Source organism: Pavona decussata, unplaced genomic scaffold (genome assembly GCF_977016875.1).
Source record: "Pavona decussata unplaced genomic scaffold, jaPavDecu1.1 SCAFFOLD_87, whole genome shotgun sequence".
Classification (NCBI taxonomy): domain Eukaryota; kingdom Metazoa; phylum Cnidaria; class Anthozoa; order Scleractinia; family Agariciidae; genus Pavona; species Pavona decussata.
The window spans coordinates 3,203,121-3,223,462 of NW_028145504.1; the positions used below are offsets into that span (position 1 = coordinate 3,203,121).

At 39.5% G+C, this 20,342-nt stretch overlaps 1 protein-coding gene across 2 annotated transcripts in view; it reads right to left on the bottom strand.

Moving 5' to 3' along the window:
- Positions 1-2,970: 2,970 nt before the first annotated feature.
- The window catches only part of LOC146474815 (protein FAM149B1-like), a 32,210-nt gene continuing 14,838 nt past the window's right edge, over positions 2,971-20,342 (bottom strand). For both annotated transcript variants that reach the window (XM_085116569.1, XM_085116570.1), the window contains exons 11-21: positions 19,649-19,767; positions 18,523-18,559; positions 17,673-17,770; positions 17,292-17,358; positions 15,949-15,986; positions 15,272-15,337; positions 14,902-14,974; positions 14,651-14,694; positions 9,898-9,976; positions 8,680-8,911; positions 2,971-7,391 (exon numbers count right to left, since the gene is read on the bottom strand). In XM_085116569.1, coding sequence (XP_084972695.1) covers positions 7,324-7,391; positions 8,680-8,911; positions 9,898-9,976; positions 14,651-14,694; positions 14,902-14,974; positions 15,272-15,337; positions 15,949-15,986; positions 17,292-17,358; positions 17,673-17,770; positions 18,523-18,559; positions 19,649-19,767 — 921 coding nt within the window. In that variant the 3' untranslated portion in view covers positions 2,971-7,323. The remainder of the gene's footprint in view (positions 7,392-8,679; positions 8,912-9,897; positions 9,977-14,650; positions 14,695-14,901; positions 14,975-15,271; positions 15,338-15,948; positions 15,987-17,291; positions 17,359-17,672; positions 17,771-18,522; positions 18,560-19,648; positions 19,768-20,342) is intronic.

A 20,342-nucleotide genomic window follows, 5' to 3' on the forward strand; every position in this document is an offset into this window, starting at 1 on the left:
TTATTTATTTATTTATTTATTTATTTATTTATTGAACACGACATACAAACATAGAAAGTTACAATGAATAATAGACTAGGATTGTACATAAGTTTAGAGTAAATAATAATAGCAAAAGAAGAAGAAAGAAGTGGCGAGGAGACCTCAAGAAACCCCCGGGCTTATACTGAGAGGTCTCCTCGGAGATATATTAGGACTTTAAGACCAGTAAAGACATTGTATTGAGATTTTTTAACACACGATGGTAAACTATAAAGACATAACAGAGTCGGACGTTTCATGCAATTAACTGAGGAAATTAAGAAGCTTTCTTTTGAAGGTGGATAGACTAGGGAAAGACGTAATTGACAATGGCAAAGCATTCCATATTTTTTGCCCTCTATAGAGTATAGTAAATTGCTTGATATTGGAACTGAGAGAGCGGCCCTAGATTATAAAATTTCAGCAGGTCTGGTCAGGCGAGAAGATCCGCCTAATGTGTTGAAGGCATTTCATCTAGAGGACGTCCAGTTTCTTAGCAATCGTCTTGGTCACCGTCCAGCAATCACCTCCATACAAGAAGACACTTAACACATTGTTCTTGAATATTCTGATTTTGTTCGTAAGTTCAACTTAGTGGATTGCATTGACAGCATTGAGCATCCCAAAAGTATGAATTGGTTTGCCTTGGACAGTCTTTCCAACACTTCCTTTCCACTGTGGTTTTGCTGCCCTGATAATTAAGTGAACTCATCCACTTCGTCCAAGGTCTCGTTGTTAACAGTAACCGGTTGGATGTTTGTGGTATTCAACTTCGTTAGCTTTGTTTTTCCAATTGCAACATCCACGTCCATGCTAGTTTGGCTTGCAAATTAGGTAAGTAGGTCATTTTCTTTTGGATGTCAATGTGGCGGCCGCACAGCAAACTAATATCGTTTCCAAAATCCAGATTCGCAAGCGTTGTGGTAACTCTTTTTTCCTGTCAGCTATCGTCCACCTGACGAGCCGATTCATGGCCAGAAGATAGAGGAAGGGGAATACCATAAATCCATGTTTGATGTCTAGGGACTGAAGTTTTATCTTCATACACCATCTTAATGATGCTACCAGTCACCGAAGAGACCTTAAAAAGACAGCCTGTTAAAGAACGGATGAAAGAGAAAGAGCTTCTCTGGAGATAAATGTAACTGAAAGAAACCTTATGCTACGCTGAAATACAATGCCCGGGCAGTAAATAGAACGTTTGCTGAGACATCGGGAAAAGAAACTGCTTTTGTTCTTTTGCTTATTCCAACAACCCTGAGCTATGGCAAAACATTTCCGGCCAATAAATCACGTGCATATTAGCGCAAGTACCCGGGAACAATGCCAGAGAAATGCACTTGGCGATAGTAACGTTGCTCGGGTAACGTGCTTGAATTTCCTTCGCGCTAGCGCTGAAAAAAAATGTTCACTTTAGATGCCATTCCTTGGATGATGCATAAGACTTGATTTAAAAAATAATTCTCACTCAAAAAATTAGAAAATAACAATAATAAAAAATGAACATGCGTCCTTTTAGAACCGCTAGTTCTCGAGTACCATTCCAGAGCACCCAGACTAAACGGGTTTGGGGGTTAGGCCAAAATTTAGCAACGCTGGTTTTCTCTTGAAGGGTGTGTCGTTTCGCCTCATCCCAGGCCAAGCGGCAGTTCCCATGCAATACCCACAATCTTTGGCGCTGAAAATTCTTAAAACTTTCTTTGAACGCCTCAAATGAACAAACATCTTCCAACAGCTACTGAATACCTGCTTGCATCATCAATTCAAACGAGAGCCGCGCAAGGGAACGGATTAGATTGCATGGCAGTTAGCGGTGTATCGACAGTTAAATTAGTCTCGTGGACTCTCCTGCAGCAAAATTCCAGCTGCAAAGTCGAGGATTCTCATCACAGTGGCCTCAGTCGAGCTACAATTGCAATGTGCCACCGTAATCCCGATTAACCACATACGTGCAGCTGTTGTATCTCTACGGTCACAACCTCAATGACCATGGATCGGGTCTCCGTCATACTGACTAGCTGACTTGCTGGTTGTTCATGGTGTCTGTACCGGTGGTCAGCAAGACCAAACCTTCCATGCTAGAGTTGTGGAGGTGCAAGATTGTCGAGGAGAACGAACGAGAAAAAAGTCAACTGTAAAACGACAGTGACATTTTGAACAGTTTTAATTTGGAACGGAAGGGCAGAGAGTAGCTCGTCAAACGAGGGCGACAGTTGGTACTCCTCGATTCTAGCTGGCAGCAATTAAAATTTTGCTGGTAAACCAGAATCGACAACACACAAGAGTTGAAGCATTGCAGGTCAAACGAAAGCGATAATTTGAATTTTCGGAAACGGTGTTTCTTATTTGCCACGATCCTAAAGCGATACTTATGTAATGTTTAAAAAACGAGCAGGAGTGTTTTATCGGGTTTAAAACCACGAGGTACACGTGCTGCGAGTTTTTTTGAACGGCTTCAAAAACATTCCTGGAAAAGGGTGTGAACGTTGGAAATTAGAATACGAGAAAAACACCGCATACTAATGAGGAGTGTTTTATCAGCCGATAAAACACCGCATACTAATGAGGAGTGTTTTATCAGCTGATAAAACACCGCATACTAATAAGGAGGAGGTTTATCCATATGAAGCCACTGCACGTGATGTATTATCGACCATTTGATAGGTCAATGGGCGTATGAATTATTAATGAGTTTTTGAAGTAATAGATCAAACACGAAGAAGAGTGTTTCATCAGATATCCAAACACTGAGAAGTAGAATGAAAAAACGAGGCGCAGCCAAGTTTTTTTAAACGACTTCGAGGTGTTTGGATATCTGATGAAACACACTTTCAAGGCTAAAGTTGGCAAAAGTTTATGGTAATTAGGATCACATATCCAAACCACGGTCACGGTAGAGATTTTCTTTGTTTTCTCTTGATGAATTATTAATGAGTTTGAGAAGACCACTTCAAGGGATATGATTTATTGAACAATATAAGAAGAAAATACACATCTTAGGCTGCTAATAAATAAGCTTCGTTATATGTTAACTTTTAAGGAAAAAAGACTAAAATAAATTACGTTTTTTTAGATATGATACAAACAGTCTCATCAAGGAAGTATTTGGAGAAAATAGTCTAATCGTCATAAAAAATCACGTCTGGAATTTCATTTAATCAATTAATAAGATACCCCTAGGTTAAACTGTTAATTCATCCCTTATTTGAATCGGTGGAATCGTCGAAATAATGGTTCAGTTTTGTTGACAATAACCCTACTGGTACACAGAAACAATGGATGGTTGGGATAGAAATGGATTACAAATTGAAAAATTTGGTCTCTTTTTTCAAGTTCTTCCTGCGTATTGAAGATAAGTCCCTAAAAACTGATTATAGTTCGTTCTTTCCCGGAGCAATCCCTTAATAAATCTTCCGGACGCTTTAAAAGCAAATTTCATGTTAGAAGCAAAACAGGGGCACCCAACGGCAGTTTTCTCTCGAATCCTTTGAAACGCAATTTCAGGCTATCTGGAGTGCCTTTAAAGCTCTGTAGGTTCATTTCAGGCCGCCCTATAATATTGTTATCTGTTCGGTCATTATAGGGGAACTTGAGTCTTTTCGAAATTACTAGGGCATTTTTGTCCATTTCCCGAAAAACTTAGGTCTTATTTCCTTTCCGAAAATCTTAGCTGACCTTTTTTCGGTATCTGAAACCACATTTTTATCTATCCGTAAACACTAGAACTTAAATTTCCCATATCACGAACGTTCGAGGTGAAAATTCCCTTTAGAAAATTGTAGGGGATTAGGACCTTCCAAACAGATAATTTACCGAAACGATTCGTTGGGTGCCCCTGGCAAAAGCACAAGAGTCCGTACAAACTATTCAAAAAGCGCATGCACAGTGATTAAGAAGATTTCAACCCTCTTGCTGGCGCTTGCATATTCACGGGGAACCCTCGCATCCGTTATGAACAAAACATAAATGAAAGTTTGTTGTTGCTGGAATTTTTTCATAAGCAGCGCCATTTTGAATAATTTGGGCGTGGTCATCCATCGCAAGGAATGGGACATTTTCATTATGGCGTCATTTTAACTACAACCACCAGAATCCTTCAGTTTTTTTGTTTTCCCATGCTAATTAGAGCTACCGTCATTTAATCCCCACTGGGATTACAAACATGAATTTGAAAGGAAAGCGAATAGGTCAGTTCTGAGTTGCAGTGAACCTCATTATGATAGCGAGGTTAAGTGCAAAGTTTTTATTATGAAAATTAGTTTTCATTCATATGCAAACAAAACTAGTTTTCATCTGAAAAGCTTTTGCACTTAGCCTCGCTTTCATAATGACGTTCACAGCAATTCGGAAATGGCCTATTGAATTCTAGTAGTAGAATATCATTATTACTATCATGAAAATGGCCTGTTCCTCGGAGTTTCCGACCACGCGTCGGATTCCAACGGAAATTCGGTCCAACTCCTCACAATAGTCGACCGAGCTGAGATTATTCAAATTGGTTAATCCTTGAAGACAGATCCCAAAACAACAAAGGCAAATCGGAGGGCTCCATGTGTGTTTCACAGTGTATTGGTTCTTGAGTTTGCGTTTGTGCCAGTGAAAACAAATAAACTTACATACAAAGCATCTGATTTGATTTGATTCCGGTTCAGCAGAGAACATTTTGTAGCACCGGGGTACCGAGTACCGGCGTGCGTTTCTTAAACAAAAACAATTTCAGGCCAGAAACAATTTTAGAAACAATTTCAGGCCAGAATAACTACTTTACATTGACAGAAAAAACGAAAATTCGATTTTCAATAATTTTGAAAGCTACGTTTAAGAAACACAATCGGTTAGTTTGCACGGTAAAATACCTCCCAATCGATAGAAAACGGATTTGACGAATTCCTCTCGGAATTTTGACAAAACGGACCGGAGTTTTGCATGAAGGATCCGTGATTAGAATTTTTCATAGAATTGTTACCCTTCTAAACTCATATTATAAGTAATTATGGATTGCGAAAAGGTTAAGAAGGCCTCGTACCTATCCCTTACCCAATAGCAACGCTATCAATTGACAATGATATATATAAACTTAGCATTGCTTTCTATTTACATTATGAATACAAAAATATATCAGAAAAAGATGAATATCCGGGAGACAAAAACCCTGTCACCAAACGACTAAGCCTTGAGTCCAGAAATGCACCTAACCCTGATTTTGGGTACTTCATATAAACCAGACCTTTTTGTCGCTGTCATACGACTTCATGTTGACAGAATTATGTGTGTTTTAGTGAGAATTAAGGTTAGGGGGTACCTGGCGGTGTCTATCATACAGTTCATGAATCTCATTAGCGTGCATTTCTGGACATATCTCGAGCGATACAGTGAGGTTCTAACGACGGTTCAAAGAGTTGCATCTGCTGGTGAAATTCAAGCGTCAGCAGTGAGATGAAAGTTGCTAGCACTCTTTCACGCGGTGATGTTGGTTTGTTAATTGATAAATTATGGGCACTTTGCGAAATGGCTTAGTTTTCTTGGACAGGGTTCCTGTCGTGGAGTTGAATTCAGTATGAACTACACCTTTTGGCAAAAATGGAAATACGTTGTATTATAAATACATTACTATATAAATATATCCAGACCCGGTACCCGAGACATCTGGGGATAATAAGACTGTCTGAACCAATCTAACTTACGGTTGGTTTAAACGTATGACGGAAGTAAAAGCCAAAGCGTACACAAGCACAAAAAAGGGCCCTCTTGGACACAGAAGTGAAATGAGTGCGCACGCTTAAGCCGCGCGCGCCATTTACGCGCGCGAGGAAGCGGCTACCACGGTCTTTCCATGGAAACAACCAGGTTTCAAAATGGCGGCAATTTTAAAATTTCGCGTATTTGTTTCAATTCGCGGCAGAGAAGGCCCAAACACAACAGCTACGGTTGTTTCTTTCAAGACGTTCCCAAAGCAATTCGATTGCCACATATTATTTTTAGCGAAACAATATCTTTACAACAATGGTACGTTTTCTGCCTGAAGGTAGAGCGCTCACAGGTAAACATGAACTTCCGTCGTTTCTAAGCCGTTAATTTTCATTGAAGCAATTCTCGTTTTCGGGTTCTCTAAGGGTGAAAAGGTGAAAAAATCTGTTGTCTGAAAGGAAAAATTTGGGAAAAGTTCGTCTACAAGGGAAGGATGATTGTCATAAGTGCAGACATGACTAGAGAAGAGGAGGGTGAACGTAGGAATTTCGTCTGAGAATTAGCACCGATTACAAGGAACAATAGCAACAAACATCTGGTCGTTGGAGCATGCGCACTCATTTTGCCGCTGTGTCGTCTTCTTGTGCTTGTGTCTTCGCTTACGCAGTTGTGTCGTCACTGTAAACTGGGACGATACAAACATAAGCGTAAGCGCAGCAAACAGTGCCTGCCACATGTCGCCTTGTACTTGTGATAATCGTACATGTAAACAACCGTGTACTTTATGTTATGCTGGCGTCCTACCAGCCAAGCTTACTACATAACGCCAGCTCCAATTAAACGTCAAAACTTAACAGCCTATTTCTGCCGAAACATGTACTCTTTCAATTTCAACTGGATAAAATCTTTACCCTATTAGTAAAACAAATCAAAAGGTTAAAAAATCCTACCCCCTTAGGCTGCGTAAAAGCTATGAATCATATTCAAGGGAATTACTTCACCCTAGAAGTATGCAAAATAACAGTTTTGACAGGATTACCGCTTAAACTGGCATTATTTGGAGCTGGCGACGAAAAATTACGTCTTCCTACGGGCCCTTTTTCTATTAAATTATTGAAATAACAACACGATTCCATTCGTGCAACTAATTAAACAAAGGACCGACAACCTTATTAGTCGCAAAGCTTGCAAGTTTTCTTATTTAACCAGGACTTAACTATTTAACCTAATCTGCTTTATTTGCGCTGTCAAGAAACTGCGCCTTCCCTGTCTGAACAGTTTGGTTTTTTTTTTTTTTTGACTTTTTCATCTCTACCAATACAAGTAATATTTAGGCAATGTAGTGTCTGCCGGACCTGGACAGTCAACTCAATAAAAGCGATATTCGGGCCACTTGATTGCCAGCAAAACAAAAATGGCCACTTTCCCACAGACGGCCTCCCCAATTAATTTACAAAGATAAAACCGTTTCTATGGAATAATTAATAATAATTATATCTGTACAAAATATATTACGATCAAGGATCTTTACATCTCCGTACCAAATGTAACAATTATTAAATAAATTATCGTAGAATTGCCTCCTTGATACTCAGTTGTCATTGATTTTAAATGCTACCTAATGGACGACACATGCACTAACTTGTTACGTCTTTGCGAATGCTGGCTTGAAGGTCCAGGGCCTGAAATCACGACGAGAAAGACACGAAAATGAATTAAATGGCCTCGAATAAGATAGAGCGGTTTTCAATTGAGTGTTGTAAGACCAAAACCAAAGTAATTTCTCTGGCCAATCACAACAGATGTAAACAGCACAATCAGCCAATTAGAACTAATATACATGTAACCTGCGTTAAGCGCGGGAAAACGCGTGCGGCCAAAACACGATTGGTTTGGGCTTGGCTTCCCATTGGTTGAGAAAATGGCGCGAACTTTGCGAGCCAATCATAGAGTCTACTAAGTAAAGCAAAACCAAAGCAAACGCGAAATTACTTTCGATACTCAATTGAAAACCGCTCTAATATGTTGAAGTAGTTGCTGTTCGGAAAATTAACATTCACCATCATATTGAAGGATACTTGGTTTAGTAAAATTCAAAGATTACAAGTGAAAAATAGCTGCGCGGCATGGACGCTTTCAGTTCCGAAACATTTAGATGCCAAAGACCTGACAACAAATCCGTTCCATTCAGGAGTTTTCCACGTAACACAATCAACTTACATGTACGTCGGAAGAAACTGGACTCGAGTAGGAATGGCCGAGTGGAACGGAATTTTGTGGTTGTTCCGATTTTCTGGAATGCTAGGATAACCTCGCGAGGTTTACCCAAATTCCAAAAATTTGATGCCGGGTAAATTTCTGCTCCATTCGATTCCTCACCCGGAATTCCCGGAATGTTTGGTCGAATGGACAGCGACCCATGTATATGAGATTAGGAACCAGTTTCTTAATAAGAGGCATGGAGTCACTTTGAGAACGACGAACGTTTTTCTTTGAAGTAAAATTAGGTAAGTTTACAGGCATCACACTCAAATAAAATACAGCCTTGCAATGAAACCTCGGCTGGCCAGCAGGAGGCTAGGCCGATCCGGAAAGAATGAGGCAAATTACAATGTCACAACATGGGAACTCTACGAGTTCGCGTAAAATCCTTTTGTATAACCTATCCGATTTGCCTTAAAAAGGGTTTTATATTCTTTTCAATTCAAAGAACTTTGACCAAAGCCGTAAACAACACTTTTGTTTTTGCACTTTCTCGATTTTGACGACTAAATTGTTGAATCGTGAGTGACACTGTTTTTCTCTCAGTCAGGAAAAATGGAAAATGATCTATTACAAAGGATATAACCACGAGGAATTCAACCTAGCTTCAATATTTTGTAAACCACGAGGCAAAAAGGGTAAAAGGATAACCTGGAGAGAGACACAGAAAGCTACAAGACTGCAAAGTTTCCAAGGAACAAAACTCACTTTTGAAGCCTTCATACTCCTCGTCGCTAACAGGAGAGATTCCTCGGCCATCATATTGGTGATTATTTGATGCCGTATTAGCCTCGCTTGCAGGATGGTTGCCGATTGGCATGCTTACTCCTGTAAGCGTCAGGGGGCTGTGTGCGTGCCTGGTTTGACCCCGTGAGTACACACCTCCGGGGTTGATCTGATGTCCTAACGGGGTGGACATGCGTCGGAAAGGTACTTCACCCTGTAAAAAAGAAAAGAAATGAGCAGCCTGATCGCTAGTTTGTCAGTCTCGAGTTTAGACAGTTCTCAAACTGTGGGGCAAAAATGGAGGAAAGAGATAGCACTATGACGAGTGTGATCCGCTTTCCTTGACTGATGTGGCTCGGTTCAGGGGGTTAGTTTCTAAAGAAACTGTGTTGCTGCGACAGTGGAGAGTACAAACGAATGTTTGGTTTATCAACAGAGTTGATAACTAAACTGGGTAAATTCATTGGCCACCGTTAAGAGATCCGAGTGCTGACGTTTCGAGCGTTAGCCCTTCGTCAGAGCAGGGCTAACGCTCGTCAGCACTCGAATCTCGTAACGGTGGCCAATGAATTTACCCAGTTTAGTTATCAACTCTGTTGATAAACCAAACATTCGTTTGATTAGCAGTTGTTAGAGTGCCAGACTGCAACAAGAGACGTCTTGGGTTTGGACTCCCAACAAGGATCAATCATGCTGGTTGTACTGAACACCTTGCCTCGATTCAGATGATCGCGCTAGTGGGGGGTTCCCTGTAAACGACGCAAAAGTTGCTCGGGTTAGCAAACAAGAAAACACTGGTTGCGGAAACAAAATGTTCTGAAAAGAATCAGAAGCAAATGTTTCATGTGCGCGAAAACAAAGTAGCATTCAGGAAAAATTGTTTCGTAACAACGTTTCCTCGTATGCGGAGGGTCTGACCTTGTCTCCTGGAGGTAAGACCCATCACTGATCGAAAAGAGGAGACGTAAGGGCCGTAATTGTGATCTAACCTTTCCATATTTGATGGGTGGGGTGAGTGAACTGACTGTGTAAGGGAGTTTGATGACAACTGAAACAGAAGCTGTGTTTCTTTCTCTCGTAAGTGTTACATATTCAATAAGTTAAACTAAACTACAGTGTATCTTGGAGTACAGTTGACTGTTGGTTCTAGGCCTTGCTATCTATCTCTCCTTTAAACCAACATTTGCTAATTTTAGTTACCTTGAGTGAATGTGTAGCAGAAGACGTATTGGGTCTTGACGAGTCTCCAAAACTTCTGACTCTTTCTCTGTGTGATTGCCTGAAGGATAAAACATATATTTAAAAAAAATGGCATGATTCAAACACACAGAAACAACTCATTTTCCAGGTACAGAGGTCACAGCATAAACGAAATCGCCCAACTCTGTGAGCTGGCGAGTCAGTAAGGTTCTTAATTGCAGTTCTGTTATAATTTATAATAACGTTTCAAAAATTTATAAAGCGCAAGTATCTATATAGATGCATTAAAATGCATAAATAATTCATAAGCCCATTGACCTATCAAATGGTCGATAATACATCACGTGCAGTGACTTTACATCGATAAACCTCCTCCTTATTAGTATGCGATGTTTAATCAGCTGATAAAACACTCCTCGTTAGTATGCGGCGTTTTATCAGCTGATAAAATACTTCTCATTAGTATGCGGTGTTTTTCTCTTATGCTAATTTCCAACGTTCACAAAAGCATAATTTTTTATGAACTCTATTGACACACGCTTTTCCAGGAATGTTTTTGAAGCCGTTCAAAAAACTCGCAGCACGTGTTTTATCGGGTCTCAAACCACTCGGCTGTGCCTCGTGGTTTTAAACCCGACAAAACTCTCCTGCTCGTTTTCTTTAACATTACATCAAATGCGCGATAAACTAAATAAATAACTGAAAGAGTGGTGTAGCATGTTACGTGAACTCCCTAATAGCTTACGCTCCAGCCTTGAACACAGTCGTTTTTCGGGAGGCGTATTACACTCCTCCCCACGTCCATCCAGACGGGGGGGCATATCACTCCCCAAAAATGACTGCGTGGGTAATCTCTCTCGCATACGCTACTTTTAGCTTGTCACGCAATCTTCCCTCCCAACGAGATTGCGTGACGAGCCAAAAGAGCGTCTGCGAGGAAGGCTACCGCGATAGTCCAGTCATTTTGTGGCTGGACCTGCCACTAATTGCAACAGGTTTCTCTTCGCCAATCATTAAGGAATTGTATCTAGATGAACATACTAAAAGTCCCAAAGGATCCAAGCACGGGAACATGTAAAAATTTTAATGACTAATAACTCCCGATTTGGTGCAACATGGAAACGAGGTTAAAAACCAGAAGTTGGTTTTATTCTGCTTATTTATTTCCAGAAATGCACTCAATTCATCCAAATTTGATCAATTTTACTTCAGATACTTCTGCGAACTTTCACCTTGTAGATAACTTTACTTAATACGTGTATAAGCTCAATTAAGCTCAAAGCCATACAGTATTTCAAATTTTCACTTAGAAAGGTCTGTACTAAAGCCATCCTGTAACATTTCATTATCGTCCAACATTACCCAGCTATTAGGTACAACTGGTTTTCAATGATACTGATAAACAAGATATGTCTGACAAAAATAAAATAGGCTTTCGCAATACTATCTACGAAAATTTCACACGTACGTACGCACGTTTTAATTTCTAACTCGTCGGAAATCAGCACTCAAGGAAGTTCAATTATACAGCCGTTCAGAAGGTATACGCGTGTCACTAGAAGAAGCATTTCTTGACGTGTCAACTACAGTTTTTTTTTTAGGATTCTGTTATTATTTCTCGATCAGTAGACAGAAGGTCAGCGAGAAACACGCGTCGCGGGTGTTTTTGAGCAAAATTTCAATGACAACATCAACGTCAACATCCTGGTCATAGTGGATGTTATGACAGCAAGGGAAAACTCTCGTTCACTATACATAATTGCCTGTAAGTAAGCCTACAATCAGCTAAAAGATTGGCATTCTAAAGAGGTTACTAGGGCGCAGAGGATTCGTAACAACTTGTGAGTGTCGGGATAGAAATCATGGTCGCATTTAGCCAGAGCTTTAACCGCGTTGTGTAGTGAAGATTGCAGCTATTTTCGGCGCAACGGAGGAGTTCAAAGTCGGTGACCTGAGGCAAAAAAACTGAAGTGCAACTTTGAGCTGATCGAGACAGTAGTCCTTCTGGGTAGCTAAGTGATCTAGCAAGGGAACTGCAAGAGCCCTCTTGAAATACTCTTCGGGCGTCGTTGCCTCCACCTCCCACGTTACTACGATGCTCCTGTCGGCCTTGGAATAGAGGGTTCGATGCCGACTTCTCTTGCAACAGTAGCAGCTGCCTCAAGCCATTGCTAAAACTGGGTGTCAATCTGCTCTCAGGATAGCTTAAGGTCGCCTTTGAGGTCATCAACTTGGCGGTATGCCTCCTACACATCAACGTCGTGTTTCTCAGTGTAGCCTAATGCTCAGGGGCTTTACGAACGATAAGTACTTCATAGCAGTAAATTGAGTGATGAGGAAGGGAAACCTCAATACGGCATTTAAAAGCGAACTCGCTTTATTTCGACTCTCACTATTCCAGTTCCATGTAGTGTTGCTGTACTGGTTTTGGAACAGTCGTTCATGGGAGATGGCCTCAAGTGTCTTGACGACAGAAGGTAACATGTCAAAAAATACCTCGTATGCCTCATGCCTTTCGACCCATCGTGTAGACTCAAAAGCGTTGTTTTCTTTCTATCGGCAGCCTCCTTTTCTATAACTGCGCGCAAAAGCTGGTTTCGTTTAGGGGGGTTCCGGAACCCCTGGAACCCTCCCATGGGTACGCACCTGATTTGACGGGTTATCGTAAAATTCGTCCAATTTTTCTTTTCTTAAGACCAGAATGTTCTGAGGAAAATAGCAGTGGAATTTGCTTTTTGGTCCTAAAGTTCACGCTGCACGCCTGATGATAAATGGCATCGGCCGCTGGCAAATCATGAACATGTACTACTTCTGCCCACTCATCTTTCCTTTCGGAACAGGTTTGTTACACAGTATCTTTAGTTTCGAGGGTTGTCACCCTGAACACACCCCCTTATCTTCTCTTTTCAGGTTCCTCGAAATCAACTTTCGTTTCACAGAATAAACAGTCTGTTGTAAAGTTGAAAGACTTTTCAGCCTTGCGATCAAAAGAACGGCGGCTACTTGATAATTGTGAAATGGTACTCTCCTGTTTCTTAGCTCTGGTGATGTTAGTTGGGTGGCAGTATGTGCGGCGGTATGTTTGGTGTACCTTTTGACCGGAGCAGGTTGAATGATGTCATTGCGCTCTATGCTTGCCCGGTTAATACCCTCCCTTCCCTTCTCACAAAAGAGTTACGACGTCCTTTACGTGATCAAGTGATTTTTGGCAAATTGCGCAAGTGATTTCTTCATCCATTTTAGGATTCTTGATGGTCTAAAAAATAATTAGAATGCAACTTAGAACGTACCAAGCATACTTAATAGACCTTGTCGCGGTTTTCGATGCAATTTTTGTTCACTGAAATATGCTAGAAAATATTATGTTTTTCAAAAAAGGTTTCGTGAAAAAAACAAAAAACAAACAAGAAAAACAATCAGAAATTTATTTTTTGGGGCAGACAATTTAGCTAGCACAGGTTTAACGACATGATTGTGCAAGACGTCGTACTGCTTCTTTCTAATTTTTCTATAGATTTGTCTGTATGCAATTTCCCGCGGACTTCAATCCGGTTGAGAGTTTCGCGGGAAAAATTATTACTGACCACAAATTGTACGGGAAAATAAAACGTGACTGGGCGCTTTTCAGCACAGCTGCAGCCCCTAACTTGTTGTAGTTAATTGATGGCTTTGATATCTAAAGTTTTTAATTGAGAAATGTTTATCAAATTACTTAGTTTTTACGAAAATGCTTTGTAAGAATATTTGATATCGGAATCTCGTACACTGGTCACTTGATGTGTACTTGCATGTTTTTCCGTTGTGTAAATATCAGAAATCTGATTGAAAATATTCCGCAAGGTGTACAATGTCTTTTTCTAAAGAATCGCAATTAATAGGATTTACGTGTCTGTATCTTTTGTAATTATCTCGGTGTTTGTGCATGTTTTATTTATTCATGCAGGTCGACTCTTTCCGAAGACACACGTTTAGTGTGAAGAAGTACTTAATTCAATTTACTGTAATAAGAACTAAAGAATATTGTAGGTACTCTTGAGTGTGTCTTACCAGAACTAAACATTGCAGAATCACGTCTTCTAGCCATTTTGCTCGACAGAAATATTACAAACGTGCAAGGCAAGCACAAACACTCCGGAGTGAAATGTACATGTGTAACAGCGAGGGCGCCAGCTCCTACAAGACCGACTTCTAGTGAACCCGCTACGTTTTATTCTCCCACAATAATTTACAACATATTTAAATTAAACTATTTTTTTTTGAAACCTGAACGAAATCAATTCGGCGTGAGTGTAAACTTGAAAACAAAAACAAACCAAAACAACACTCTACCCAAAAAAGCAGACTTAAAAGTTTCACCAACATATTAAGCGTTTCGCTAGTACAGTTTTTTTTTTTTTCACCAAAACAATATCTTCTGTTACTTAAAGTATTATAGGAACACATTAAATTGAACATTTAAACACGAAATTTCATTACATTATTTTTATTAAGTTTAAGATCTTTACACGCGAGTTATAAAAAAAAGTATAAGTCAGCCTCGTTCCCATGCCGTCGTAAAACGGTTCTCAGAGCTTCGTAATAAATCCCGTTTTTTGGCAACTTCCCCTAATGGGATTTTTTGGGACTTTTGGTATGTTATTAAGGATACATTTCTGAGTCTAAAGCCGTTCAAATACCTTCTGTTGCAATTAGTGACAGGTTGACCGAATTTTCTTCATAAAATGACTGGACTACGAGTAGCGCTCCTTCTTACCTTGAACGGTCTGCACTTGATGCGCGGTCGAACGAAACATTTTTCTGTGAACAGGAGTGAAATAAATTAGTACAAAATGTAGACCTACAATTATTCAACTCACTCTATAAAATTAATTCAAATGAAAAAAAATAAATAATAATAATAATAATAATAATAATAATAATAATAATAATAATAATAATAATAATAATGTCTTTATTCATTAAATAAAAATACATATTGGATGTAAAAGGTTTCACTCTTCTCACCGCACTCCTTCGCCCTCCGTTTTGCGGCACTGTTGTTTCTCTCTCCAGCGGAGGAAGAACAAAATTTCTGCCACTAGTGAAAAAAACATGAAAGACAGTAAGACCAACGTAACAGCTTTGGAATTCGACGGGCCAATCGGCATCTACAACGCAGACAACGAACTGCTTTCATCACGCACAACTATAGAGACTCGGAAAAACGAATACATCGTCATGACCTTACGGACCAAACACGTCAATACCCTGAGACAAAGAAGCTTTGGCATGGGCCTGTGCAAATAAACGCTAACAAAATTCGTTAAGAGCACCAGGGGAAAGTTAACAAGGAATTTCAGAGAAGAAGGAAACTGGGCATCACCATCGTACTTACATGTAAAGCGCCGGTGAGTTGGAAACTGCGTGTGGCGGCGAAGAAAGTCTGTCTTTATCAGGAAATCTAGCAATTGGAAAACGATACACGACATTCGAATCAAGCAAAGATATATTACATAATGTTAGAAAAATACACAAAATAGCGCTCTTGAAGAAGCAGCCGCTTAACGGGAGTTGATTTTAGCGCGGGAGCCAAGTTTATCAGGTGGTGTGTGAAAAGTAATAACGTGAAAATATCCTAACCAAACAACAAATTGATAGGTGCCTGCTTTATAGCTGTGACATATACTGTAAGAGAGTTTCAAAGTGATGGTGCAGTGCTTATATCTACATGTGTAGACGCCCGCAATAATCTTTGAGGCTTGGTTCAACAGATTATAAGGAGCCGCCTAGCAAAACTCTGAATTCTACAAATATGAAAAGAATTCTTAACTCAGTAAGCAGGGCTGTCTTTGACTCTTCAGCCACATGTTGCAATGACCTTCAGAACCAAAACAGCCTTGTTGCTTTTGAAGTAAAATGAGTCAGCAACCGTCAAAATTACCCGTAACAACAAGGTTCTTTCAAGAGTATTCAGCCGTAACAGGTGTTGAGGATTGCGGCCGTTAAAGACAGTTTTGAGTACGCATGCACATACAACCTCAAAGGAAAATTCTACATTAAAGTGAAACTTACAACTTTTTGCCTTGAACAATGCCGCCCATGACATCATCCTAACACAAAAACAAACATATCGATAAGGAAATAAAGATCGTAAATTTTAAGCTTGTAAGAACATGTAAGACAGACGTAAACTTCAACATCTCAAGAGCAAGAAATCCGAGTCCCCGAAAAGAAACGAACCCTTTATCTTCTATGCACCTGTAAGACGCACTAAACACAAGTTACTTGGAGATGTGCAGCAAGCTATGTGTAGGTTACAGTACTGGCCGCAGGAATAGCGGCATTACAGGCGCATGTCATGCGTGTAAATCCGCCATGTTGCGCGCAATTTACGCGCAAATTACTGCGTGTAATTCATGACAATTTTAACGCGCACGTTACGCGCGTTTGCGCGTAAATCCGCCATATTGCACGCATTTTACGCACGTGTAAGTGCTGCTATTCCTGAAGCCAGTACTGTATTTATTAACACGTGTTTTACTCTGCCATAAGTCTACCCAAAGTTCGATAAATGAAAATTAACACATTGAAAAGAAAAACATTCACCCCTAGAGCGATGTATACTGAGCTTTCATTTGAATGGACACATTTTAGGATTTCATCCCCAGACTTAAAACCGCCCTGTACAGCATTAAAAACAGTAGCACAGGAAAGCAATACCGAACAGTCTCACTTGGATGGTCACACTTTAAGAGATTACACAGTCAGACTCAAAAATTGAAAAACAACTCGTAAGAATATTCTACATGTATTTCCGTACATGTAATTGTAACATGTAATGTTGTTTTTGTTGTTGTTGTTGTTGTTGTTTTGTTTTGTTTTGTTTTTTGTTAATGATTTTATGCATTCGTATTAACCAATAAACGAATTTTATCAATAGCTTTCATTTGAATGGTCACAAAGTTATAGGATTTCGTCTACATTGGGCCCAGTTGTTCAAAGCCCGATTAAGCTAAATCCATGATTAACGAGAACTTTGGTTCGAATTTAATTACTAAACTATAAAGATTTTTTCAAAAACATTTCATCCCTCACTTTTGACTTTGACTTTCCTTACCATTAGCTTGAAATTAGACTTTAAAAACGTTTTTAAATCGGGTTTTGAACAACCGGGCCCTGGAAGGTACCACTTGACCGCAGCTTTCATTTAGGATATGGTCTACAGACTCAAGTTTTGAACAGGCAACACGTTTGTTGACTCAAGGTTGGCCTTGGTACCACGTGTTCACAACAATTTTTCTCTCAGCTCAACGGAGCCTCCCAGTAGAGTCACCATCTCCCTTAAACAGCCACATCACAAAAAACCAACGCACAAAGGAAATAACTGAAAACACTTGGTTTACAAAGTAACGTACCTGTACACTGGGAGTTCTAGGTTTGCCACTCTCGAAATGTGTGAGGCGATGAAGACTTGGCAGGTTTCTAGATATTCACAAGGAGCATTTGAATAAGTCAGTTCAGATTATCCCATTAACTAAAGATCAGGTAGATCATCGCACAGGTGGGGCTAAAGTTTTCAAATTAAGATCAAAGGCTGTCCCTCATGACAATAACTTTGCAATATAGTCTGTACAACAATTAAGTTGTCTCGAAAGAAGACTGCAACTTCAGTTGACAATACAACGTTAGTTATCAATGTTCTCTCAGCAAAACGATCATGTTAAAACGAACACTGTTTATATATTTGCATAACACTGCAGACCGAGGGGAAAGGTGCTCTTTCTTGCATAGCTTACCTTCCTTTCAGCGTCCTTTTCATGAATGTTTCTGAGGTATGGCCACCAATCCGCCCTGTAGATCGTGAAGCCACCGTGATACTCGATTCTGGACGAGCCTGCAAGAGGTTTAAATCAAACACTTAACCTAAAGTTAAGTATCGGTATATACAGTGTAACTGCAATGGTCTCTTATTCCATTCTTTCGTCTCCAGTTAAAATATATGACATTTCTAAAGGTATATTTCCATCTCTAAACCTTTTACAGTTTTATTATGAACTCACAATATGACCAGCTCCCAGTTGGCGTGATAGCTCAGTTGGTAAAGCACTGCACCGGTATCGCAGAGGTCATCGGTTCGAATCCCGTTCAAGTCTGAATATTTTCAGCATTTCCTTTTACAAAAATCTGCATATATTACTGAGGTGGTCTCTTATTCGTTAAATGCAGTAAGTACATAAACATACAATATTGAGAATTTGTTCACTTATTATTCTGGGCAGTCAGTCACAACAAATACATACATGTATGAACAGCACCATGGACAATCAGAATTGACTCGCATGCAATTACAGTCAAATCCTGTTATTACAGACATCGTTGGGACCAGAAATAGTGTCGGTATTGTTAATTTTAAGGAAAATGTGTGGAGTGGAACCAAGAAAACTGTCCATAATAACCAGTGTCCATATTAAGCAATTGTCCATAAAGCGGGGTTCCACTGTACAACTAATGCAGAGGAAAATACTCGCCACCAAGGCATGATTGGTTTGGGTTTCACCTCTCAGCTGATCACAAATTTTAGCAAAAAGTAAAAAAAGCAAAGGAAACACACAACATACTTTCCAACAATTATTACAGTAGACATACCGGATGATAGGGTGTCCCTTCTCTGCTTTCAAGAACACTATTAAGATAAATATGGATGTTAGGAGTTCTGATGAGGAGTTTTTGATAACATTATGCAGTACTATTTGAAAACTTCGGTGTACCTGCATACAAAAGGCCTATCTTTAATTCAAAATTTAGATTAATTTTTGGTTATTATCCAATTTGCCACAATGTTTGCACGTAAAAGTTAAAGTAACCTACATGTACAAATTATTTATTGGCAAATGATTTATCTTGGCCTGTAATTAATATTATGTTTTGTCAGATTCAGCCATCATGTCATAGATAATTCCCTACAAGCAAGCAGATGCCCTACTTTAGAAGCTCAATCAATCAGAGAATATACCGCTTCCAATATATTAAAATTCTACATGTAGCTTGGTTACGAGGCTTGGGGGAATAAAACAAAAGAAATTAATCATTCACTCATCTCTGAGCCTCAATGTAATTTCTTTTGTTTTATTCCCCCAAAACCTTGCAGCCAAGTAAGAATTTTAATATATCAGAAATGGTCGATTTTTACCAATGCTGCAGCCAAACTCCAGAAATAATAATAATATTTCTCAAATGAATTGTACAGTACATGTAGGCCATACAGTATGTCAAAAATATGGAAAATCTGAAGAAATATATAGAAAAAAGACATAACATTCGGCCCACACTCTTTACATGTACGTATCCAGTAAGGCCTACATGAACAAACCACATTGACACAATGCTGCTGTTGCACACAGAAAATAATGGATGTTTAGTCACAAATCATTTGAAGTTTGAATGTGTGTTAGCCTGACTTTTACTGCTGTAACTGTGAACTAACAACAAGTTATAAATATCCAGGGGGCTTACAAATCAGAACTGGACATGATTTCATCTGAGATTTGACTGGCTTGAGTTACATGTAATAAGGAAGGGCTAATTTTTTTCAGAAAAGCTTGCATTTGAAATTTAACAATATATTTTGCACAAGCAAAAGTACAAAGAGGTGGAAGCCACCACAGAAAGGGGCGTGAACCATGGACATGGGCACAGGTGATGGAAATCAAACACCAGATACCCCTGTTCACCCTTCCCAATCCCCTATCCCAAAGGTTATACATGTACTTACTGTGAGATAGAAGCTGAAGGAGCTCTTTGGTTCAAAGAAAGTGACTGGATCATTAGCGCACTGCGCACGCTATTAGGATCCAGTGGGGGGTTTAAACTTGCTGAAGTCTTCAATCGCATCTGTGAAAATACAAAAATATATGCAATTATCACCAGCACTGTTAATATTTTTATTTTATTTAAAAAAAAAAAAAGGTTTTTGTATTGATGGTTTGCATGTGATGTCATGGCGGTCAGGTTGGTGGAAAGGAACAATAAGAATTTTCTCCTCTGGGAGTTCACTGCCATTTTTATGCAAAACAATTATGTGAGCAAATTTTCTTTTGTTTGTCCACCAACATGGCGGCAATGCAAACCACCTATTGAAGTGCCAATTAGGGAACTTGATGATACTAGAAGGAAGCAAAGGTGATGGTCTAAACAAATCCACATATCAAATAAATTTACATGTACACTGTACAGGAATGACATCTCTGAGACACTTGGAAAAACAGCCACCTAAGCACCAAAATATGAGGAACTTACATGCTGACGTCCGATCTCACCCCACAGAAGAATAAAATTATTGTAAACTGCCATGAGACTTTGTGATATCACTTTATTTAAGTGGGGATGCCATCCGGATCGAATTGAAATTTAGAAATGTTGGTTTTGAGGTGAGGGGAAAACTGGAGCACCAGGAGAAAAACCTCTCG